We start from the raw sequence: 26,345 nt of genomic DNA, 5'->3' as shown, positions 1-26,345 counted from the left end.
TAGGTGAACAGGGATGGGATTTCTAATGCCATAGAAAGAGCTTTAAAGTAATTGAGGAGTGGGTGTGGAAGATTCAGGAGAGGGGATATCTAGGCTTATAAAGCAAAAGGCAATAGCGGCATTGCAGGGCAGCCCAGTCCGGGACAGGAAAGGACAAAGTGTATAAACATTAAAAGTGCTCTTGTTTGTTTACAGGAGGCCAAGGTTCAAGTCTCATCTGGTTCAGAAGTGTGTAAAAATATCTTGGAACAGGTTATTGAGAAAATATCGATGAGCCATGTAAAAAAAAACTTTAAATTTGGGATACATGGTAAAAATACAATATTAATGGCTCCTTACTTAAATGTACTTTGTATTCAGAACAAAATAAATGAATTAATGGAACAAATAGAGAATGCTTGGAATGATCTTAGCCATTACAGAGATATGGTTACAAGAAGATCACATCTTGGACCTAAATATTTAGGGGTGTAAGACTTTTTGAAAGGACAGGTAGGAAGGCAAAGGTGATGAAGCAGCTTGCTAGTATAAAATGAGTTAAGTATGATAGCAAGAAATGACCTAGGATTAGATGATATAGAATCCATATGGGTTGAGATAGGAAAATCAAGGAAAATATGACCTTGATGGCAGTAATCCAAATGCACCCTACCAGTAGCTGTTGTGTATTGTAGAGAATAAATCAGTAGATATTAAGGGCAAAGAAAAAAGGCAGTATGTTAATCATGGGTGACATTTATTTTCATGTAAATGGGGAAAATCAAATTGGCAGAGGTAGCCACAAGGATAAATTCATAAATTCAAGAAAGTTTCCTGAAACAAATGTTCTGCATCCAACCAGGGATCATGCTATTTTGTATTTGGTAATTCAGACTAAGCCAGGGAGAGTAAACGAGGGAACAGGGACTAACGTTTAGACATTAGCATTCAGTTTGAGGAGGAGAAAAACTTTCAGAAACAATTGTGCTGACCTTAAAGAAGGGTAAATGCATTGGGATGAGGGCAGAGTGGATTGGGAAAGGAGCTTAATGGAAAAGATGGTTAAGGAACAATGGCTGGAATTTAAGAACATAGTTTGTGACTCAGAAATAAAGATGTATCTCAGTGAGGATGAAGGATTCAAGGAAGAGGATAAACTGATAATGGTTAACCCAAAAATTTAAGGATAATGTCAAAGTGAAAGAAAAATGACATAATGTGGCAAAGACTTGTGGTTAAACAGAGGATTGGGAAAACTTTTTTAAAAAAAGCAAAAGATGTCAAAAAATTAAGCAATAAACTATAAAGACAAATTAGCAAGTACTATAAAAACAGTAAATTAATCTTAAAATATATTTTAAAAATGAGATAGGCAAAAATGAAAATCAACTCCTAAGAGAACAAGGCTGGGGAATAAGACTGGTGAGAGAATGGTGGTACGATGGTACACTGTTAATCCAGAAACTTATCTAATGTTATCAGTATTCAGGTTCAAATCCTGGCATGGCAGATGGTGAAATTTGAATTCAGTAAAGAATTAAACATCTAATGATGACCATGAAACCATTGACAATTTTCAAGAAAAACCCATCTGGATTCATTAATGTTCTTCAGAGAAGGAAATCTATCATCCTTACAAACTCCAGACAAACAGCAATGTGGTTGACTCTTACTGACACAGACCCCCTTGTGGGCAATTAAGGATGGGCAATAAATCTTGGCCTGGCCAGAGAAGTCCACATCCCATGTGAATACAAAAAAAAATGGGAGCTTGGAAATGGCAGAGGAGTTGAATGAGTACTTTGCATCATTCTTTACAGGAGAGAACACTAATAGCAGTCCTTAACTATTTAACAATATAGGGACTAAAGGGGAGGGAAATAAAGAATACCTATTAGGGCAACTAATGAGGCCAAAGACCAGTAAGTCTCTGATAAATTGGATGCTTAAATTTTTAAGGAAATGGTTAGCAATAGTGGACACATTGATATTATTTTCTGGGTACTCTTATAGAACAGAGATACCTAGGGGTTCAGGTGCATATTTCTTTGAAATTTGTATCACAGATAATGTGGTTAAGAAGTTATTTAGCACACTTGCCTTAATTGTTCACACCTTTGAGAATAAGAGTTGGGACATCATGTTGAGGTTGTACAGGACATTGGTGAGGCCTATTCTGGTTGTCCTGTTATAGGAAGGATTGTTAAACTGGAGACGATTCAGAAAAGATTTTTCAGGATGTTCGTGAGAATGGAGGGGTTGAGATATAAAATGGGACCCTCTTTCACTGGAGTGTAGGAGGTTGAGGGGTGACCTTACTGAGGTATATAAAGTTATGAGAGACATAGATAAGGTGAATGATAAGGTTCTTTTTCTGAGGGTGGGGCAGTTCAAAACGAGGGGGCAAATTTTAAAAGTTAGAAGAGAAAGACTTTAAAAAGATTCATGAGGTTCACACAGTGGTTGGTATGTGGAATGAACAGCCAGAGAAACATCTAAAAGACATTCAGATAAGACATGAACAGGAAAGGTTTGGAGGGATATGAGCAAAGCACAGCAGGTGGGACTAGTTTAGTTTGGGAACACGGTTAGTGTGGACTGGTCAGACTGAAGAATGTTTCCATGCTGTATGACTCCAATAAACCTTAAGATTCAGGAAAAGTTTCAGCGGTTTTGAAAACTACCAATGAGAAAATATTAGGCTCCATTATGAAGGATATAATAGGTCATAATAAAGAAGAGTTGGATGTTTTTTATGAAGGGGAAGTCATGGCTGACAGTTATGACAGTTTTTTTGAGAAGGTAACATGCAGGATAGGTAAAAGGGAACCAGTGGATGCAATGTATTTGGATTTCAAAAAGGCATTCATTATGGTATTGAACATAAGGCTAAGAACTCATGGTGTTAGTGGTGGTATACTGGCACAGATAGAGAATTGTTTAACTAATTAAAGGTAGAGAGTTGGGATAAAGGAATCAATTTCAGGATGGTAACTTGTGGCATGGGGCCACAATTATTTATAGCATCTTTTAATGATTTGCATGGTGGAAATGAACATAATTTCGCCAAGTTCGCAGATGACACAAAAATAGATGGGAAGGAAGTGATGGGGATGACATGAGAGTCTACAGAGCAATATAGACAGACTGAGTGTGTGGGCAAAACCTCAGCAGATGGAACATAATGTGAGAAAGTGAGGTTTGATACTTCAGCAGCAAAAATAGAAGCTATTTAAATGGGTGAAGACTACAGCACAGAGAGATTTGGAGGTTCTCATGCATGAACCATAGAAAATTTAGCACCCAACTTCAGTAGGTAATATTTATTTAAAAGAGAATGTAATATAAAATTAAGGAGGTCTTGCTAAAACTATACAAAGCTCTAAACAGACCACACTGAATACAGTGAATATTTTTGGTCTCCTTGACTTAAGGAAAATAAACTGACCGTGGAGGGAGAATTTCCACTCAGTTGATACTTGATGGAGAGGGATTTTCTTGAGAGGTTAAAATGAGCAGATTGGGCTTTTACTCATTTTATTTAGAAGAATGAGAGGCAATCTTATTGAAACATGCACGATGAGGGGACTTTATGCATAGATGCAGAAAGGTTGCACCCTCCTCCCCCCACTGTTGGAGATACCAGAGGGCATAAACTCGGGGTGCACATTTAAGACAGAGATAAAGAAGAATGTCATCTCTCTGAAGCTAGGAAATCTGCAGAAGTCTTTACCTCCAAGGGCTATCTAGGCTGGGTCAGTAAGGGCTGAGATAGATTTTTAATCAGTATGGGAATCAAGGATTATAGGGAAAAGGAAGGCAATTGGAGTTGATGGTAATCAGATCAGCAACACTATAATCGGATAGTCACTTCAGCTCTTGCGGAGTGGATAGGTGGGCGGGACATTCAAATAATATTGACAAGCCGTTTGGGCGGCAAACGCGGAAGTCGATAATCCTGTTGAAGTAGCAATCAGTGTCTGGCATGTAGCTCTGATCTTATGATCTCTACATATGTGTTTGTGTTAAATGTAAATGGGAAAGCGGTCTGCTCTGTGTGATGATTCAGATAGTTACTATTTGCTGAATTCCCAATTACAAACTCGCATCACTGTGTTCTCCTGGGCAACAGGTTGAGGTGTTTAATATTCACATTTCCCAGCGAGGGGAACAGGAAAACCAATTCCAGCTCCACAACCCTTCCAAAGCCACGCATTAGCAATGCTGCCGCTGGTTTCCAGCTACCTCCGCCGGGCTGTGTCCCTGACCCTGTCCCAGTCCCTGTCTCCCCGGGCCGGTCTCCCTCTCCCCCTGTCTCCCCGGGCCGGTCTCCCGCTCCCTCTCCCCCTGTCTCCCCGGGCCGCTATGTCCGTCTCCATCCAGCTCCAGCCCAGCCCCCGGTGCCTGTTCGATGAGCCGCTCGAGGTGAGAGTGAGCGGCCTCTCCCCGCTCCAACAGGTCACCCTCAAGGCTTGGCTCCGCGACGACAAGGAGCAGCTTTTCCATTCGGCCGCTTTCTACACGGCGGACCCCCGCGGGCAGCTCGACCTGGCTCACTCCCCCTCCCTGGGGGGACACTACACCGGCGTCCAGCCCATGGGCCTCTTCTGGTCGCTCAGCCCCGTCACCCCGTTCACTCGCCTGGTCAAGAGGGACGTCGCCACTTCTCCCCTGTCCGTCCACATCGAGATCTTTGAGGGACACTGGAGCCTCGGGCAGCTCCCAGCACAGCCTCTGGCCACCGCCATCAATCAGCGCTGGTTCATGAAGGAAGGGCTGCTCAGGATCCCAGTCAGAGAAGGCAGGATCCGAGGGACACTCTTCATCCCACCCGGTGAGACTTGACTTCCAATTAGACACATCAACTTTGCTCAAAAACAAAATTAGAAAGAGCTGCAAGAGACCCGGCAGTTCTGAAGGCATGTGTTGAGAGAAACCGAGGGAACGTTTTGAGCTCTCCACAAAACTCCTCTGAACCTCTTCAAAGCTGGAGAAGAGCCATCCAATTCACTCTGTTTCTCTCTCCACAAGGAGCTGCCAAACCTGCTGTGTTTCCAGCAACTTTGTGCCTTGTTTCACATTTCGCAGTATGTTGCTTTTTAACTTTACTCTCAGTCAGCCCTCGCGCTGGACATCCCCTCAACACCTAATGCTCAAATTGTCATTCAAAATGATAATAGGAAGGGTTAGACGAATATGGGCCAAATGCTGGCAGATGGGACCAATTAGTTTAGGATATCTGGTCAGCTGGAAAAGCGCTTTTCCAGCAACACATTTTCAGCTCTGATCTCCAGCATCTGCAGACCTCACTTTCTCCTCGATATCTGGTCAGCATATGGTTCTCAGTGGTTGTGCTCTCTGTTATAAAGCAGTGCCTTTAAACTAATATGATATTACAAACTATTCTTAATTTGACAATAAAGAATATATATTTTAAGACCAATTCCACACAATTCGGAATGATATTGTAGTATTCTTTTGTTTTCACGAACAAAAGCAGAAATTGCTGGAAAATCTCAGCAGGTCTGGCAGCATCTGTGGAGAGAAATCAGTGAACATTTACGGTCCAGCGACCCTTCCTCAGAACTGAAGACGTTCGATTTCGGATTTCCAGCATCCACACTTCTTTTGGTGTTTTTTCCCCCATTATTTTCACATTAGGAATACCGGTCTCAGTATCCTCCCACACAGCAAAGTTGTATGAATAATCACTTCTACAATAGAAACCGTCTGGAAATTGTGCAACCCGTCAGTTTTAGTAATGGTGTTCAAACATCTAATTCCCATTCACCACTATTATATCCGGAGCCGAGCTTGAGTTTAGATCCAAGTGAAGAATGCCTACCAAGAATTATTTTGTCTGTAGTGAAACCTTTCATCTCAAAGTAAGTTACTTTCTTAGAATAATTACATGATTTGTATGTATCTGTTTTGTCACATTCAACGATCTTAATCAAAAGTGTAAGAAACTAACCTGAGCAGTTGCCAATTAATAATTGAAGGATGAATGCTGACTAAAATATCTGCTCAGCATTTGAAATACGAAACTGTTCTAATTAGTGACTCTTTAGAGAAACAGTTAACTTTGCTGTGTTCGTGCTGTATTAGTAGTTGGATCTCTATTAGTGTCAGGTTTTCGTTTCTAATAAGAAATATTGAAGGAAAAAATGGAAAACACTATTACCGATGATAACAGCTTAGTACATAAAATACATTGTCACAGACCGGGGAGATATACACAGTCTTTTTATTCTTATTGCCTTCAGTCTGTACTAGGAGGTTTAATTCTGAAAGACTATGATGTATTTCTCAAACCCTTGTTTGAAGTCAATTGTTAAAGGGATGACCAACAGATTTTCTTAGATTTAAATCAGGAATATTATTTCCTCGCATTCAATTAGTGATTTTATACAAACTCACACGTGCATGCACGTAAGAAAGATACAGTAAAGAAAGGAGTTTCACATCAATGAAAATTGAACCTATCAGTGTAGTTACTTGTAGACAGGGTATGCATTGCTTGAGAGGAATTATAGAATTTTTTCAGAGTTATTGACAGGGCAGCAGGATGCAATGGCAGTTTGTGGTGAGGTTAGTAGATAGGGGAGAAGTTAGTTTTTCCAAGTGAATTTCAGATCCTTTGGAAAACAGGTTTTGAGGAAGTTTGAGTTTTCAACTCAGCTATTAGTTCAGATTGTGGAGGTTTGCTGCAGCTCTCTGTAATGATGTTAAAAGCAGACCAATTCAAAACTTGAGAAATGTATGATTAAAGTTACCCAAATTCAATTGTGTGACACTGGCTCTCAACATATTAGATAGCTAGCAATGAGCTATGCATGTTAATGCAAGTGTCTCCACCTCTCCAATCCACACCCCACACCTCTTGTCAAATCTTTGGGATGAATCATTTGCTTTCAGCACCTCTGTAGCGCAAGGATGATCTGCCTATCCATAAACCATGCAGTCTATAGCTACAAGCTTCCAGCCCTTTGACCAGCTTGTAAATCGTGATCTTTGGCAGCCATTTTAAAAGTGCAGCAAAGTCAATTTATAAAAGAAATGGAGATATAATTTTAATTTTTTATTATTCTTGCCCCCTTGGACCTCAAAAAATTGAAATATACTGTTGTAGAATGTTGCAGAGTTTGTTACATTTCTGTCACCTTCATAAAATGCCTATTCCGTTCTGCCTTGAACCCTTAAATGTCAATTTTCAAATTTCTACCACCATTCCCTTTTAGAAGGTGTTATTAATATTAGTTACACCACTATTCCTAACTAAGCATTTTCCACTGTTTCCGCAAGGTGTTGAGAGCACTGACCTCTTCACCCCTTATTGGGGATCTGAAATGCATATCCTTTAGCTGAAAACACTAGAAATAGTTATTTTATAATTCTGATCAAGGCGTCCCAGAATTTTCAAACTTTGGGGTCTATTCTTTACCCCCTTTTGATCTAGTGATATAAAGTCCAATCTTTTGCTGTCGGTTTTAAGTTAGTTTTGCATGCAACCGTCTTGCCTGCAGCTGCAAAGCTCATGTACGTCGATTCCTTTGCTGCAAATTATTGAAGCTGATAATGTGTTGCTGGAAAAGCGCAGCAGGTCAGGCAGCATCCAAGGAGCAGGAGAATCGACGTTTCGGGCATGAGCCCTTCTTCAGGCTCATGCCCGAAACGTCGATTCTCCTGCTCCTTGGATGCTGCCTGACCTGCTGCGCTTTTCCAGCAACACGTTTTCAACTCTGATCTCCAGCATCTGCAGTCCTCACTTTCTCCTGCAAATTATTGAAGTAGGAGCTCGATGGAGGGGTAAACTCAACAAAGGGTTTAAGGCGAGAGGGACCTAAGTTTTTGTGCAAAGTGTAGTGCATGTATGGATTGAGCTGCCAAAGGAAGTGGTGGAGGCAGATACAATTAGAACACTTAAAAAGACATCTGAATGGGTACACCAATAAGAAGTGTTTGGAAGGATGCGAGCCAAATGCTGGGAAATGGGACTCAATTAATTAGGATATCTGATCAGCGTGGATGAGTTGGACTGAACGGTCTGTTTCCATGCTGTATAACTCTGACTCTATAGCTATATGCTAGGTAAAAGGGGTAAATGTAGGGGTATGGGTGGGTTGCGCTTTGGCAGGTCGGTGTGGACTTGTTGGGCCGAAGGGCCTGTTTCCACACTGTAAGTAATCTAATCTAATCTAATATTGTTTTGCATTGCTGTTATAAATTCTCACAGTTTAAAACAACTTTAACATGCTTCCCCACAAGACAAAACCAATTTAAATCTAAAACAAAATACTCTGGATGCTGAAATCTGAAATAGTAAATGCCAGGTCAATCCACTGTGTGCTACTCTTTATTTATGAAGTGGAGAATTACTTATCCAGCAGTTATCAAAAATAATTGTTCTCTAGTGTCGTTTCTTGTAACATTCCCCTCTTTTACTAGCTCACTGGCCCTAGCATCCTTTACATTTTCTGTACACCTCCATCCACAAACTTTTATCTTTCTGTATTTCTGTTCTATTTCCCTTTGCCCTGTCTAAGATTGTGTTATTCATGAGACCCACATCCCACACTCTCATCCCTATTCCCTCAATAACTAGCAATCCCTCCTGGCTCCCATGTTGGCTGATATAATTAACCATTATCCTTCTTTGGGTTCTGTTGTGCCTTCAAACCTGCAGTCGTCACTGTCCTCAACCCTGCACTGGTTCCCCGCAACCCTGAAAATTACTTGCCCAATCCAAACTCTCCTTCCTCATCAAAGTCCTTCTGATCTATGTCTATTTTCCCGGGCCTCCATGCTTCAATTTCACCCAATCTGGTTTCCATTCTTGCCACAGTGATAGAACAGCAAATCACATCCTCTCTGACTGTGACAAAACTTCCCTTCCTCACCTTTCTCAACTAACTTTTGACATGATTGACTAAACCATACTCCACCACTACCTCTCTATCTTTGTCCAGTTGGATGAGACAGTTGTCACCTCCTTCCTTTCTTATCTATTTAGTCATAATTAGAGAATCACCATCAATTTCTTCCCATTCATGCACTCACGTTTTTTATGCCCCAGACAGCTATCCTCAGCTCTTGCAATTTCTCATGTATGCTGCCCGTAATCATGTTATATGAGAAATCATATTAATACTGAATTATAGTGATTAGTGCCTAATTTTGCCTCGTTATTATCTCTCTCTGTCTCCCCATTGCTTCTACATAGTCAGACTATCTTGACTGGCATCCTCAGATTTTTATTTGGCCATCCCAATAGGATGGACAAGAATGTCCTCTGCTTTAATATTTGGAATGATGCGAAGGTGCCAGTGTTGGACTGGGATGGACAAAGTCAGAGGTCACATGAACACTAGGTTATAATCCAACAGGTTTACTTGAAATCACAAGCTTTTGGAGCAAAGGCCTTTCATCAGGTGAAGTGGCGGCCCGAGTGTTGGACTATAACCTGGTCACATGTGACTTCTGACTCAATAGGTTGAAGCCATTGTCTTCAGTCCCACCTAAAACATCTGTCCCTCTTCATGGTGATTGCATGAGGTTGAATCAGACTATTTGTAATCTCCGTGGTATATTTGACCCTGAGATGAATTTCTGACCACAAATCCGTTCTATCACGAAGACTGTCAATCTCTATCTGCATAACATTGCCAAATTCCACCCTTGCCTCAGCTCTTCTACTGCTGAAGTCCTCATTTGTGCCTTGCTGCTGTCAGGATTGACTACTACAGTGCACGCCTGGATGGTCTCCCAAACTCCAGAATCCATGAACTTGATGTCACCCAAACCTCTATTGCAATCTAACCACACCCACACTTAATAACCCTGAGTTTATGAACCGGAACTGGCTTCGAGTTAAGTATTTAAAATGCTCATCCTATTTGTCAAATCCCTCCATAGCCTGACTACTCATAGAGTCATAGAGATATACAGCATGGAAACAGACACTTCGGTCTAACTCGTCCATGCCGACCAGACATCCCAACCCAATCTAGTCCCACCTGCCAGCAAACAGCCCATGTCCTTTTAAACCCTTCCTATTCATATTCCCATCCAGATGCCTTTTAAATGTTTCAATTGTACTAGCCTCCACCACTTCCTCTGGCAGCTCATTCCACACATGTACCACCCTCTGCGTGAAAAAGTTGCCCCTTGGGTCTCTTTTATATCTTTCCCCTCACCCTAAACCTATGCCCTCTGGTTCTGGACTCCCCCATCCCAAGGAAGAGACTTTGTCTATTTATTGTATCCATGCCCCTCATAATTTTGTAAACCTCTATAAGGTCACCCCTCAGCCTCCGACGCTCCAGGGAAAACAGCCCCAGCCTGTTCAGCCACTCCCTGTAGCTCAAATCCTCCAACCCTGGCAACATCCTTGTAAATCTTTTCTGACTCCTTTCAAATTTCACAACATCTTTCCGACAGAAAGGAGACAAGAATTGCATGCAGTATTCCAAAAGTGGTCTAACCAATGTCCTGTACAGCCACAGCATGACCTCCCAACTCCTGTACTCCGTATTCTGATCAATAAAGGAAAGCATACCAAATGCCACCTTCACTATCTTATCTACCTGCGAATCCACTTTCAAAGAGTTATGAACCTGCAGGCCAAGGTCGCTTTGTTCAGCAACACACCTTACCATTAAGTGTATAAATCCTGCTAAGATTTGCTTTCCCCAAAAGGTACTCCTTATCTCTGTTATCTCCACCAGCTGCAATAATCAACAATCATCTAATTCTGGCCTCTTGGATATCTCTGAACCTTCAGCTTCTGAGACCTTGATTAACCCAATTCCTTTGTTCAACATTTCTCCACCTCTCTATCCCACTTTCCTCCTTCAACGTGCTCTTTAAAGACAATCTCTTGAAGAAACAAAGTGCCATTTGCTCTAACACCTCCATTTAATGCCTCTGCAAATGATCATGGGCCATTTTAGTCTGTTAAACACACTATATAAATACTAGTTGTTGTTGATTCTGAAGTAGTTGATTACTTCATTAAATGTGAAGCCTTGCCCTTTGAGTCCTATTTCTGAAAAGTTTAAGACTCTGGGTTCATCCATATCTGTGGCAGTAAAATAACTTACATTTACATAAGAACAAGAAGCAGGGGTAGGCCATCTGGTCCTTCAAGCCTGCTTCACCATTCAATAAGATCATGGCTGATCTTTTCATGGTCCCAGCTCCACTTACCCACCCTCTCACTGTAACCCTTAATTCCTTCATTGTTCAAAAAAAATCTTAGCTTTAAAAGCATTTACTAAAGTAGCATCAACTACTTCACCAGGCAGGGCATTCGATAGATTCTCAACCCACTGGGTAAAGAAGTTCCTTTTCAATTCAGTCCTAAATCTGCTCCCCCTAATTTTGAGACTATGCCCTCTTGTCTTAGTTTCACCTGCCAGTGGAAACATCCTCTCCACTTCTATCTTATCTATTCCCTTCATAATTTTGTTTCTATAAGAACCCTCACTGCCTTGCTCCCCCCCCCTTCCAAATTGCAATGACACTAATCCCAGTCTACTCAGTCTCTCCCCATAAGCAACTCCCTCAACTCTGGAATCAACCTAGTGAATCTCCTCAAGTAAGGAGACCAAAACTGCCAGTACTCCATGTATGGCCTCATCAGCACCCTATACAGGTGCAACATAACCTTCCTGCTTTCAAACTCAGTTCCTTTAGCAATACAGGACAAAATTCCATTTGCCTTCCAGGTTACCGGTTGTACCTGCAGACCAACCTTCTGTAATTCCTCCAGTCTGGGAGGGAGGGAGCGACCAACGTTTTGTGATTCATGCACAAGGACATCCAGGTCCCTCTGCTTTGCAGCATGTTACAACGTATCATTCAAATAATAGTCCTTTTTACTGTTACTTCTACCAAAATAGACGACTTCACATTTATAAACATTGTATTCCATCTGCGAGACCTTTGTCCACTCAAAGTATCTATGTACCTCTGCAAAGTTTCATAATCCTCTGCACAATTTGCTCTGCTACTCATCTTGGTGTCATCTGCAAACCTATACATGGTCCCCAACTCCAAATCATGTGTCAGTTGTGAATAATTGCAGTCCCAACACTGATCCCTGAGGCACTCCACTACTTACTGATTGCCAACCAGAATAGCACTCATTTATCCCCACTCTTTGCTTCCTGTTAGTGAACCAATCCTTGATCCATGCTAATACTTTACCCATAATGCCATGCATCTTTATCTTATGCAGCAGCCTCTTGTGCAGCACCTTGTCGAAGGTCTTTTGAAATTCTAGGTACACCACATCCATTGGGTCCCTGTTGTCCACTGTGCTTATAATGTCTTCATAGAATTACAAACATTCCATTTATAGACCTCCAGTCACAAAATTATGACATTCCAAAGGACGTTTGCACCCACCAAGCTCCCATGTGCCACTAGCATTAAGATAGTCAGGTAATTTGACTTTTCAAAGGATAAATAAGTTCAACCTGTTGGATAGATAACTAACATTATAGTTCAGAAAAATACCAATTTTGTCATTCCAATTTTGTTAAGGTACATTTGGAACTTGCTTCCTCCCCCTGTTGAGAATTGAAGGCAATGACAAGCCACGACTGACAAAACCTGCTGAGGAATCAGCTCAGGATGAAGCAGCAGCAGCAGACAATAAACCAAAGAATCTAACTTCAGGCAGAGTATATTTGAGTGTGCTGACGGGTGAATGTTGATCAGGACATTAGGAAGAATTATTCTTCTCTAAATGAGTGCCATGAAATGCACACAATGGGTAAACAGAGACTTCATGTAAATTTTAATTTGAAAAATCAAACCCTAACATTGCAGCATTTCATCAATACTACACCAAGTGTATCGACTAGGATTTTGTGGTCAAGACACTGTGTGGAGTTTGATCCCCACATCCTTTGAGCAGGACCACTATTTGCAGCAGACGTTGGGATTGAAAGGTGGCTAGTGGCTTCTGACTCTTTGGAAGCAATGACAATTATTGCTTGTTGCTATTGCTAACACAGCCATTAACATCTCCACGAGAACAGCAAATGTATAATGCACCAATCCATCAAAACACTGGTTGGAAACCAAGGAGATAATGAAGTGGGCACAACATACTCCTATTTTAAAAATAAATCCTCATCCATTTGGCTAGATGCTATGTTACAATTAATAAGTTACCTCTTCCAGATATACCACTCTAATTAAACAAAAGTACACTTGAATCTATTAAAATGAGTTTCACCAGAATGTTGTTGCTAAGTTGTTGCTTTCAATGTAATATTTTCAGTCCCTTATTCACCATGGGAACAGTTTCCCTCTGATAGTTACTCCACACTGTAAAATCTGACAATGCACTCAAAAGATGTGGGAGGCAATGATGTAGTAATCCTGAGACCTGGGAAAGTCCCGGGATGTGAGTTGAAATGCCACCATTGCAGATGGTAGAATTTGAATTTACTGAATAAATCTGGAATTAAAAGCTAGTTTGATGGGGACCATGAAATGGTTGTCATTAAAAATCCATCTGGTTCTCTAATACTCTTTAGGGAAGGGAAAACCACCATCTCCACCTGATCTGGCTGACATCTGACTACAGATCCACAGCAACATGGTTGACTCTTAACTGAGTAAGACACTGCCAACATTCTGATAAAAGGAATGAAGCTAGGTGGGCCATTCAGTGTTGACTGTGACACCAGCAATGTCCCTGTCACCTTCCAATCTGCCTTTGTTACATCCCTAAATTTGAGTTGTCCCACAGATTAGTCAACTGACAGTTTCACATATTCATCCTCAGTAAATCATTCCTGACGGACAATATCCCAGACACAGCCAACCCCATGTCCTACTGACAGGGCAGGTCCACCAGAAGTTGAGGCACAGTGAAATCCGGGCAGAAGGAAGTTGTTGTAGGAGTCCTTAACATTGCCTCAAGAACCAATAAATTGTCATGACATTTGGTCAAACATGGAAAAGGAAACCTCTTACTGATTACCATCTAGGGTCTCCTTTCAGTTGATGAATCTGTTCTCCATGTTGAACAATTTTTGGAGGCACTAAGGGTCACAGGCATAGAATGGACTATGGATGGGGACTTCAACATCCATCACCAAAGTTGACTCAGAATCTCCAGTACTCCACATCAGAAACCAATCTGTACCAACTTTCTAAATGCCTAACAAGGTGACTTCAGGTGAGAACTCATGCAGGGTGTTCTTTCATGAAACCGGAAACTGACAGGGCTCAGGAATCATTCTCTTAGTACCAGGCCTGCCTTTGCTCGAATTGAAGAGTTGGGCCCCATCAACAGAAAAGAAATGTGATTAGGGTTAGGCAATAATCACCCATTCTGGGAATATCACTGGTACAGCATGCCAAGGTAAATATCACAAATGACATTCAAACAGTTTTCTAGCAGTGCACATATGCAGGGAATATTGAAGAAAATTAGATATTCTGAATAATTCCATCAACTGTTCTTCAACTGGTACTTCAGTAAAGAATAGCAGCTACTCACCTGTATCAGACATCTTCTCACAGCTAGGGTGTGTTCACTATCACTGCTGTGACCTGTGTGCACGTCACAACAATCACAGAACCTGTTAGATTTGAGAGACGTTGATTCAAGTTAGGTAGTTCCATAACGGATGCAGAGTTTTATTGTAAGAGTCTGGGGAAGGACATTGCAATTCAATGAGGTGTAGTAAATCGCCGAGACATTCCCCAGAAAGTCCTTGCCTCCGTGCAGGTGTTAGTGTTAATTCTGCACTTTCTGAGGCTGGAATGAGGGCACCTACATAAAGAAGTCGTCTTCAACTGTGTGATTAGGAAAACCTCCATCTGCCAGAGCCTAGCAAAGGGAAGTTGTCTGATATTCCACCTGTCTTCAATGTCAACTATTGCAAAAGGAGGCTGAATGTAAGTACATGAACTCATATTGAAGAGGAATTGTGCAAGTCATCAACAGTGATGGGCCATGGCCAAGGTTAGTACAGGTTTTACTCCACAATGAAATCTTGTGCTCCATAAATTATTTAGGTCATGCTTTCCAATTCAGAGGCTGACTTCATTGCCAGATGACACACCGCTGAACTGTGATTGCAAACTCAAAATGTTTGGCCCTTTTAGTTTACCAGAACAACAGTAGGCCGGTGCAAGGTCCACAGTCTTACACTGTTCCCAGGTACGTTGAGGATGCTGAATGTGGTTTTCAGTTTTTCATTCCAAAGTGTCTGTGGTGCCCATAAATGCCACAGCACACCTAACACTATGATAGTGATTCTTCGGGATGGTGTCTCTCAAGGGACCCAGCATTCATAATTTATCTGAAGCCTTACCCTCTCCAAAACTCTGCCGTTCATCTCTTCGCTTTGACCTTTCCTCTGAACTTCTGGACAAATAGCAGCTCCTTTGTTCTCCTGGCTCTGATGATTTTCTGATTGCTGGGATACACCAGGCCATGCACCCTGTCCCTGCTGATCTCATCTGCATCTGCTGTGCTACAGCTCCTTCCTCTGGCTCCAACAGGGAAGCCTTAGAGCCCGTTTGATCCCAGGATCTCTCAGAGAGACAGAGATGCTAGGGAGTGCACCCATTCTAATTGGGATCCAGCATGGAGACCGAAAAGGAGGACTAGTGGCTGTGAGCCAACTGAGGGCAGTGGTGCCATGAATTTGAACCCTGAGAGCCAACTGGGGGTTGGGCAGGCCAGAAATACAGCCACACACAGCTGATGGCAATGGTGGAGGTAGCAAGCTATGTGGGTAGAAGTTGGGAGTAGGGATTTGGTTGTGCAGGTCAGAAAGGTGAAATTATTGGAGTGCATAAAGATCAGTCCTAGGGCCTCCGATTATTTGCCAGGTATTTAAATGACTTGGAGGTGGGGGCAGTGTGTAATATATCCAAATTTGCTCATGGTGGAAAAATCGGTGAGAGAATATGTGGTGAAGACATAAGAACCTGAAAGGGAATGTAAATATATTGAGTCGGTGGGCAAAAACTTGGCAGTTTTGTATTTTGGGCAGCACAGTGAGTCAGTGGTTAGCACTACTGCCTCACAGCGCCAGGGAACTGGGTTTGATGCCAGCCTTAGGAGACACTCTGTGTGAAGTTTGCAAATTCTCCCAGTGTCTGTGTGGGTTTCCTCCCACAATCCAAACATATGCAGATTAGGTGAATTGGCCATGCTAAATTGCCCATAGTGTTCAGGGATGTGTTGCTTAGGTGCATCAGTCAGGGGTAAATGTGGAATAATAGGGGAATGGGTCTGGGTAGGATACTCTTCAGAGGATTGGTGTGGCCTTGGTAGGCCTGTTTCCAATCTGGAGGGATTCTAGGATTCTGTGATTCTTAATATAGGAAAATCTGAGATCATGCAGCTTGATATAAAGACCGACTATGGTTTTAAATAGTGAGAGATTCCAAAAGTGCAGTTCAGAGGGATCTGGCTGTTTATAGGCTCATAGATATACAGTACGGAAACAGACACTTCAGTCCAACTCATCCATGATGAACAGATATACTGAATTAGTCTAGTCCCATTTGTCAGCACTCGGTCCATATCCCCCTAAACCCTTCCTATTCATTTAGCCATCCAGATGCCTGTTACATGTTGTAATTATAGCAGCTTCCACCATTTCCTCTGGCATCTCATTCCATACATGTACCACCCTCTGCATGAAAATGTTGCCCCTTAGGTCCCTTTTAAATCTATCCGCTCTCATCCTAAACCTATGCCCTCTAGTTCTGGACTCCCCCACCCTGGGGAAAAAACCTTGTCTATTTGTCGTATCCATGCCCCTCATGATTTCATAAACCCCTATAAGGTCACCCCTCAGCCTCTAACGCTCCAAGGGAAACAGCCCTAGCCTATTCAGCCTCTCCCTGTAGCTTAAATCATTCCAACCCTGGCAACATTTTCGTAAATTTTTTCTTAACCCTTTCAAGTTTCACAATATCCTTTTGATAGGATGGAGGCCAGAACTGCACACGGTATTCCAAAAGAGGCCTAACCAATGTCCTGTACAGCTGCAACATGACATTCCAAATCCTGTACTCAATGCCCTGACCAATAAAGGAAAGCGTACTAACTTCCCTCATCGCTATCCTAACTCAAACAAAATATTAATGCACATGTGTGCAACATGTAATTAAGAAAGCAATTTGAACTTCACTCTTTTTATTGTAGGGGTTTTGGAATTTAAAAATTTGGAAGGCTTGTTCCACCTACACAGTGTGATAGTGAGGCCATACCTGAAGTAATGTTTTCTGGAAGCAGTCTAAACAAGAATCACTGGACTGATTCCTGCAATGGTGAGGTTGTTTATGATTGACAAAGTGTGCCAGGAAATTACAAAGTCAAAAGCTGAAATGGTTTGTATTAGTGTACATGAGAAAGATATATTTGTTGTAGGGAGTGAACAAAGAGGATCTTTCATTGGAAACCAAATGGCTTTTTAAACTGATTTTGTCAAATACTGTAAGTTAATTAATACATGGAGTACAAACTTAAGTCAGTACAAACTTATTTTATAGTTTTAAGTGTCAGGTGACTTCAAATATTAATTAAATGCAGTTTTAGCAACCTTACTTTTTGTGGCTGCATCTTGAATTTGAGATTTTGAAAAGACACTATTGTGCAACAGTTTATAAAAACCTAGATATTTTTCACAATATTCGTGCTAAGTAACTCAGTGAATTGTGAAACTCATACATGTAACACAGACTGGATCCACTTTTGTTTGTCATCACAAATGATTTGGATAAAAATATAGGAGGTATATTTACAAAGTTTGTAGATGACACAAAATTGGTGGTGAAGGGAACGCTGAAGAAAGTTATCTAAGATGACAAAGAGATCTTGATCAATTGGGTCAATGGGCTGAGGCGTGGCAAATAGAGTTTAATATGGATAAATGGAAGTGTGGAATTCTGGTAATACAGGACTTCTGACAAAGGAGAATGCTCCACAAGTTTGTGATTTGTAATAAACCCATTGGAGTATAATCAGGTGTCGTCTGACTTCTGAACTTGTCCACCCCAGTCCAACACCAGCACCTCCACATCAGGACTTAATCAGTTAATGGTATGGCCCTGGGAACAAAATATTAATGCACATGTGCAGCAAGTAATTAAGAAAGCAATTAGAACAATAGGACCTAGGGGTTAAGGTACATAATTCTTTGAAATTTGTGTCACAGGTAGACAGGGTGGTCAAGAAAGCTTTTAGCATGCTTGACCTTATTGCTCAGACCTTTTGAGTATAGGAGTTGGGACGTCAAGTTGAGATTGTACAGGATGTTAGTGAGGCCTCTTCTGGGAGTACTGTATGTAGTTCTGGTTGTAGGAAGGATATTATTAAACTGGAGTGGGTCGAAAAACATTTACCAGGACTTTGCCGGGTCTGGAGGACATAAAATAGACTGAAAAGGCTGGGGCATTTTTCATTTGAGTTTAGGAGGTTGGGGGGAGTGACCTTAGAGGTTTATAAAATCTTGAGAGGCATTGATAAGGTGAATAGCAAAGATATTTTTCCCGAGGATGAGGAGTTCAAAACTAGCAGGTATATTTTTATGGTAAGTGCAGAAAGTTTTAAAAAGAACATGAGGGGCAACATTTTTACACAGTGGTTCATACGTAGAATTAACTGCCAGAGAAAGTGGTCAATGCAGGTGCAGTTACAACATTTAAAAGACATTTATCTAAATTCATGAATAGGAAAGATATGGAGCGGGTTGGGCCAAGTACCAGATCTACAAGTTGAAGTTCTAAATTGGAGAAAGCCCAATTTTGATGGTATTAGGCAAGAACTTTCAAAGCTGATTGGAGACAGATGTTCGCAGGTAAAGGGACGGCTGGAAAATAGGAATCCTTCAGAAATGAGATAACAAGAATCCAGAGAAAGTATATTCCTGTCAGGGTGAAAGGGAAGGCTGGTAGGTATAGGGAATGCTGGATGACTAAAGAAATTGAGGGTTTGGTTAAGAAAAAGAAGGAAGCATATGTCAGGTACAGACAGGACAGATCGAGTGAATCCTTAGAAGTGTATAAAGGAAGTAGGAGTATACTTAAGAGGGAAATCAGGAGGGCAAAAAGGGGGCATGAGATAGCGCTGGCAAATAGAATTAAGGAGAATCCAAAGGGGTTTTACAAATATATTAAGGACAAAAGGGTAACTAGGGAGAGAATAGGGCCCCTCAAAGATCAACAAGGCGGCCTTTGTGTGGAGCCAGAGAAAATGGGGGAGATAATAAATGAAAATTTTGCATCAGTATTTACTGTGGAAAAGGATATGGAAGATATAGACTGTAGGGAAATAGATGGTGACATCTTGCAAAACGTCCAGATTACAGAGGAGGAAGTGCTGGATGTCTTGAAACGGTTAAAGGTGGATAAATCCCCAGGACCTGATCAGGTGTACCCAAGAACTCTGTGGGAACCTAGAGAAGTGATTGCTGGGCCTCTTGCTGAGATATTTGTATCATCGATAGTTACAGGTGAGGTGCCGGAAGACTGGAGGTTAGCAAATGTGCCACTGTTTAAGAACTGGGTGAGGACAAGCCAGGGAACTATAGACCAGTGAGCCTGACCTCGGTGGTGGGCAAGTTGTTGGAGGGAATCCTGAGGGACAGGATGTACATGGATTTGGAAAGGCAAGGACTGATTCGGGACAGTCTACATGGCTTTGTGCATGGGAAATCATGTCTCACAAACTTGATGGAGTTTTTTGAAGAAGTAACAAAGAAGATTGATGAGGGCAGAGCAGTAGATGTGATCTATATGGACTTCAGTAAGGCGTTCGACAAGGTTCCCCATGGGAGACTGATTACCAAGGTGAGATCTCATGGAATACAGGGAGAACTAGCCATTTGGATACAGAACTGGCTCAAAGGTAGAAGACAGAGGGTGGTGGTGGAGGGTTGGTTTTCAGACTGAAGGCCTGTGACCAGTGGAGTGCCACAAGGATCAGTGCTGGGCCCTCTACTTTTTGTCATTTACATAAATGATTTCGATGTGAGCATAAGAGGTACAGTTAGTAAGTTTGCAGATGACACCAAAATTGGAGGTGTAGTGGACAGCAAAGAGGGTTACCTCCGATTACAACAGGATCTGGACCAGATGGGCCAATGGGCTGAGGAGTGGCAGATGGAGTTTAATTCAGATAAATGCGAGGTGCTGCATTTTGGGAAAGCAAATCTTAGCAGGACTTATACACTTAATGGTAAGGTCCTAAGGAGTGTTGCTGAACAAAGAGACCTTGGAGTGTAGGTTCATAACTATGGGCCGGGCGCTGGCAGGTGGGACTAGATTGGGTTGGGATATCTGGTCGGCATGGACGGGTTGGACCGAAGGGTCTGTTTCCATGCTGTACGTCTCTATGACTCTAAGTGCAGCCAAGTAGGACTAGTGTAGTTTGAATACGGTAAGTCTGAACTAGTTGGACTAAAGAGTCTGTTTCCACGCTATATGACTCATATGACAACGGCTAACTCGATCTTCACATTCTGAAGAGGAGTCACTCGATCTGAAATGTTAACTCTGCTTTCTGGCCACAGATGCTGCCAGACTTGCTGAGTTTTCTCCGCAATTTCTATTTTTGTAAACAGATTTGGCCTATGTTCATTAGAGTTTAGGGGAATCAGGGATGATCTTATTGAAACATGCAAGATTCTGTGGTGACGTGTCAAGGTAGATGTTGAGAACTCATTTATTGAATGAAGGTACATTCATTTAAAACTGTGATGAGAAGCAATTTCATCTCTGAGGAAAGTGAATACTAGAATTCTCACCTCAGAAATATGTGCAGGCTCGATCATTAAAGTATTTAAAAAGAAGGTAGGTAGATTTTTGCAATATCAAGCAATTAGTGCTATGAGGAGCTGGCAAAAAAATGGAGTTGAAGCCTGAGGCAGATCTTAGAACTGAAGGGCATAGGTTTACAATGAGAGGGAAAAAAATTAAAACGGACCTAAAGGGCAACTTTTCATGCAGAGGGTGGTGCGTGTATGGAATGACATGCCAGAGGAAGTGGTGGAAGCTGGCACAATTACAACATTTAAAAGGCGTCTGGGTGGGTAAATGAATAAGAATGGTTTAGAGGGATATGAGCCAAGAGCTGGCAAATGGGACTAGATTAGGTTGTGATATTTGGTCGGCATGGACGAATTGGACTGAAGGGTCTGTTTCCGTGCTGTGCATCTCTATGACTTTGTGACTCTTGAGTGGTGGACAGACTTGAGATGCTAAGTGCCCTACTCATGCTCTTAATTCTTAAGTTCTCATGAGTACAATGGTTATAAAGTTAAGCCACTGAACAGACTTGGCGGCCTGAAATATAGTCCAGCTTAAAGTCATGCACCTTACAGGGTTTCCCCCTCTTTTACATTGTGCTAAGCACATGACTTACATCCTCACCTGTAAAGGTGAGGTACTGAGAATGAATATTTTAAACTTCACCCCACCACCCCATAATAATCAGAAGTACCACCCTTTCCCAGTTGTGACAAAGGGTCACTTGACTCAAAACATTAACTCAGTATTTCTCTCTGCAGATACTGGAGGACCTACTGAGTTTCTCCAGCAATTTCTGTTTTGATTTCAGATTTCCAGTGTCTAGTATTTTTCATTTTATAAAAGATAAAGTCTTGTTTGCATTTGCAGGAAATGGGCCATTTCCAGGGGTGATTTCTGTGAATGAAATAAAAGGCGGATTGTTAGAATACAGATCCAGTCTGTTGGCAAACCATGGTTTTACAACACTAGTGTTAGCCTACCATAATTACGATGATCTTCCAAAAGGTATGATTAACTTGGACTTAGGATATTTTGAAGAAGCTGTCCATTTTTTGAAGCAACATCCAAAGGTAAGTCACATTATCAAATAAACTGTTTGTGTGGTAACTTGTGCACTGAAATAGAAAAGTTCAGTTGACTTGCTGTTTATCTGTGCAAAAGACATTTGATAAGTATTATGTCATCTAAAGAAGCCTGATTAACTTTGTTCGACAACTACCATGTGGTTCAGAATGATGGCATGAGTTCAATTTCTGTTCTGGTTGAAGTACGCTCTAGACCTTCCTCACCTTACCTGATTGATACAGAGTGATCATGCTCCAACCATATAACAAATTGTTGCTTTCTAATAACGAGACAAACTCTTGTTTCACTTTAATAGGAAGAGTTGCCTGTGATTTCTTATGGGTGAGGCTAAATATTTGCTTACCTAACGTCATGTTATATGTGTTGTATTTCCATGTACTTCACATTGCTAATGAACTAGACCAGTCAGTTAGAAAACACCTGGAAGATGTAGTCACTGGGTAAGAAATCACTTAGAGATCACATTGTCATACAGCATGGAAACAGACCTTTCAGTCCAACTCATCCATGCTCACCAGATATCCTAAATTAATCTAGTTCCCTTTGCCAGAACTTGCCCCATATCCTTCCAACTGCTTCCTAATCACATACCCATCCAGATGTCTTTTAAATGTTGAAATTGTATGTGCCGCCACCACTTCCTCTGGCAGCTCATTCCATACATGCGTTACACTTTGTATGAAAACATTGCCACTTAGGTCCCTCTCATTATAAGGCTATGCCCTCTATGTTTGGACTCCCTTGCCCTCAGGAAAAGACCTTGGCTATTCACTCTATCCATGCCCCTCATGATTTTATAAACCTCTAAAAGGCCACCCCCTCTGTTTCCAACACTCCAAGGAAAGTAGCCCCGGCCTGTCTAGCCTCTCCCTATAGCTCAAACCCTCCAATCCCAGCAATATCCATGTAAATCTTTTCTGAACCCTTGCCAGCTTAACAACATCATTTCTAAAACAGGGAGACAAGAATGCCGTGTTTGTTCCTTTAACCAACCAGCATGTTGTAAGTGCAACAAAAAAACTGAGGACCATGCAGGGCGGAGAGCACTTAGGCTGACTGTGGGAGAACCAGGTCAGAAAGCCTAACAGGTTCAGGATTATTAGGTCGTACCAAGTCAAACTGGATACAAGGTTCAATTTGCTTGATTTATATTGGTTTGCAACTAGTGATAAATCTCAATTATTGTTTTTTGACTTCTCATATTGCAGATTGTGGATGGGCCAAGATGATTTCCTTTCATCAAAGCCTTCTGATTCTTTCCTTTTTTAATGTGTGTAAATGTGCATTTTCTAGTTGTTTCCATATCAACACAACCCTTTCACACATCATCTCAATTTTTCTCTGCTCTATTCGATGCCATAATTGTAGAATGTGGTGCAGTATATAATTCATCTATTGAAAATTACAATGAATTACCTCCAGTTGGGAGCATAACAACTTGTATGAGGAGAATGTCAGAAATTCCAGAATATGGAATGCCAAAGATGACAAAGTTTATCCTGTATTTCCGTGTCAAGGAGGAATGAGAAATGGATTATTCACTGTTGTACTACTTGTTAATCCATTTTACCTAAACGAATCCATGAAGTGAATCCATAGTGATGTATTCAACAGCCTGAGTATGAATTAAGGATTCTTAATTATGAGCTTCGGATCTCTATCATTTCCCTACATTTTCTAGGCAAGAAAACAGTGTGGCATTGATATAGATATTAGAGGATCTTCAATGTTGCTGGACACATGGCAGATAAAAATTTAATACAGAGGGGAAGTATGAAGTAGTAGGTGTTACTGCGATCAATGGGGAAAGGCAATGTAAGATAAAGGGAATGACCCCAAAGAGGTTTGAGAGCTGAGAGGTCTAGGGTGTAGCATGTTCACAAATTCCTTGGAGCGAGACAGGTTGAAAAGGCTATTATAAATAGTCATAGGTTCAAAAGCAAGAACGTTATGATGGTCAGAAAGTTATCCCCTCACTGTCTTTTGGTTGCCCTAATTGTTACCATGCACCCCAATGACCTATACTTCCTGGTCCCCTTTAGCAAACTGTTTCAGCCTCAGTTGGAATGTTACATCCAACTTTGGGTACCATACCTTGAGAAGGATGTAAACGTATTAGGAGGAATGTAGGGGGAAAAAAGGTAATGGAATGGTTCTCGGAGTGAGGCACTTCAGTGACATGGATAAGTGGAGAAGCTGGAATTGTTGTCCTTACAGGAGGGAAGGTTGACAGAAGATTTGATAAAAATTGTCCAAATCTTGAGTGGTCTAGATTAGAGAGAAACAGTTCCATTGTTGTAGGGCAGAGAACCAGAGGACACAGATTTAAGGTCGTGGGGAGATGGTTTAATCAGTAAGTGCTTAGAATTCTGATTGTGCTGGCTGAAGGTCTGGTGGAGACAAACTCAATCATAGCTTTTAAAATGGATTTGTGCAAACACATTAATTCTGAAATGCTGACGAGAAAGGGTGAGGGGACTGAACAAGCTGAACTGCTCTTATAGAGAACTAGCATAATGAGCAGAATGCTCATTGGGGTGCATGGTAACAATTAGGGCAACCAAAAGACAGTGAGGGGATAACTTTCTGACCATCATAACGTTCTTGCTTTTGAACCTATGACTAATTCAAAGCTATAACCATTCCATAACTAATGTAAACCTGGTTTCCTACAATCCAACATTGCAGCTAGGACTTCAAGTGGGTGTTGAGTTTACAAAGGATCTTACACCAGTTTCATACATGGACTTTGAACATCCATGGTTTTGCCATATAACAATATACCAGACAGAAGGAGTCTCACTCCTTTTGGATGTGGGATGTTTTTACATTTTAGAAGACTATTTATTAGGCAAAGTTTATTTACAGCAAGCATTTGTACAGCAGTTTAAGAAGGCAGAACCCTCCTGATTGATCACATTAACTTTGTTCCTTTAATTACATTTGTGTCTCATGTCTAATCACATTTGTCCAGTACAGACACATGACACAGAGGAAGTAAAAAATGAACTCCATGAATTATTTGTAGGCCAGAAACAGAAAGAGCTATATCACAATGAACTCCATTAACTGTTTGCTTCTCACATCATATGGTCATATTCCAAGGTCAAATTCACATTAAAAGATGGTTTCCTTTAACATACATAACCTTATTCTTGTAGTTGATTCCCTCTTTCAGGTTTATGTTTTAGGGTTTCAAACTGTTTAGGTATGTGTTGCTCTTAATGAATATTTTGGAAACAACTTCCAGGTTAAGGGTCCTGGTGTTGGAGCAATTGGAATATCAAAGGGTGCAGATTTGGTTCTCTCGATGGCCGCCTTTTTACCAGATGTGCGAGCAGCCGTTGTTATCAACGGATGCATTACAAGTGCTGAGTTTGGATTGTGCTTCAAAAATAAACTAATTTCTACTGGTCTGCGTCATACTGTAAGCCGAATGAAGATTGCAGATTCAGGAGTTGCAGACGTGTCAGAGGTTATTAATGAAGTTGACAAGGACAGCATAATCCCGATAGAAAACACCAAGGGAACCATCCTGTTCATTGCTGGAGAAGAGGATAAGAACTGGAATAGCAAGCACTATGTTGATGAGGCTGTAAAACGACTCAAAGAACATGGTAATGATGGGTTTGAGGTCCTCCGTTATCGAGGATCTGGACATTACCTGGAACCTCCATTTTTCCCCTTTTGTTATGCCTCTTATCACTCTGTGCTGAACATCTGTACAAAGTGGGGAGGAAATGCCAAGGACCATTCATCTGCTCAGGTGGAATCGTGGCAAAAAATTCAAGCATTTTTCCGAAAGATCCTACACCAATAGAGGGCAACAAAGAGGAAACTCAAAAAATGCTGTACCATCTTGGCATACTGACATCATGAAGACGTGCATGTTACTGTTTGAGTAATAGCTACCAGTAATTTTGTATTTGCTTTGCATTAAATCATGGACCTTCTGAATTTTAATCTTGCAATGAAATTTAATTTAATGCCTTTTTGAGGTAAATTTCAAATAAGAACAATGATTAATTTGGCTGATGCTATTTCACAGTCATTTTTGCACCATAGTGACTAATGGCTAAACTCTAGTAATCCTGGCTGAATGTTAACATGTGGGTTGTGTCAACTGTCCGTAAATCATTCTACCTTGGTAAATCAAAACAATCTATTTCTAACTTTTCCTTTCTCCTACCAACCATGCAGTGATCTATCCACTTCATTTCTGCAGGGACCAACTGGATCAATACACGTTACTTACTTCTGCTGCTAATTTAAAACATATTGTATTAAAAATAACTTCTTCATATTTCATTAACTGATTTAGATTTTATGAGCTTCATGGTGAAGATGAATGTCAAACTTTATCTGTGACTATGCTATAACTAAATGTTAAGATTGATTTTGTTGACAGTCAAATGTAGTTGTGTTTCTTATACTATGCTACAGATGTTAAATAAATTAGCTATTCTTAGTGTGTAATATGT

The 26,345-nt window shown here is 41.2% G+C and overlaps 1 protein-coding gene across 1 annotated transcript; it reads left to right on the top strand.

Moving 5' to 3' along the window:
• Window positions 1–4,326: 4,326 nt before the first annotated feature.
• Window positions 4,327–25,684, top strand: LOC132818174 (peroxisomal succinyl-coenzyme A thioesterase-like). Its single transcript, XM_060828952.1, has 3 exons — window positions 4,327–4,813; window positions 21,646–21,848; window positions 25,115–25,684. Exons 1-3 carry the CDS (start codon window positions 4,345–4,347, stop codon window positions 25,682–25,684), a joined length of 1,242 nt encoding a protein of 413 aa, XP_060684935.1. The 5' UTR covers window positions 4,327–4,344.
• Window positions 25,685–26,345: the final 661 nt, after the last annotated feature.

This window comes from Hemiscyllium ocellatum, chromosome 8 (assembly GCF_020745735.1).
Source record: "Hemiscyllium ocellatum isolate sHemOce1 chromosome 8, sHemOce1.pat.X.cur, whole genome shotgun sequence".
NCBI classification, from domain to species: domain Eukaryota; kingdom Metazoa; phylum Chordata; class Chondrichthyes; order Orectolobiformes; family Hemiscylliidae; genus Hemiscyllium; species Hemiscyllium ocellatum.
Note: the sequence above shows the minus strand (reverse complement) of the source record. Positions and strands in the feature narration are given on the sequence as shown.

Bases quoted from the DNA above. Each gene is read 5' to 3' on its own strand.
- LOC132818174 (XM_060828952.1), top strand. From the start codon at position 4,345: ATGTCCGTCTCCATCCAGCTCCAGCCCAGCCCCCGGTGCCTGTTCGAT. The intron at 4,814-21,645 runs GTGAGACTTGAC...TTGCATTTGCAG, and splicing joins GACACTCTTCATCCCACCCG to GAAATGGGCCATTTCCAGGG. The intron at 21,849-25,114 runs GTAAGTCACATT...AACAACTTCCAG, and splicing joins TTTTGAAGCAACATCCAAAG to GTTAAGGGTCCTGGTGTTGG.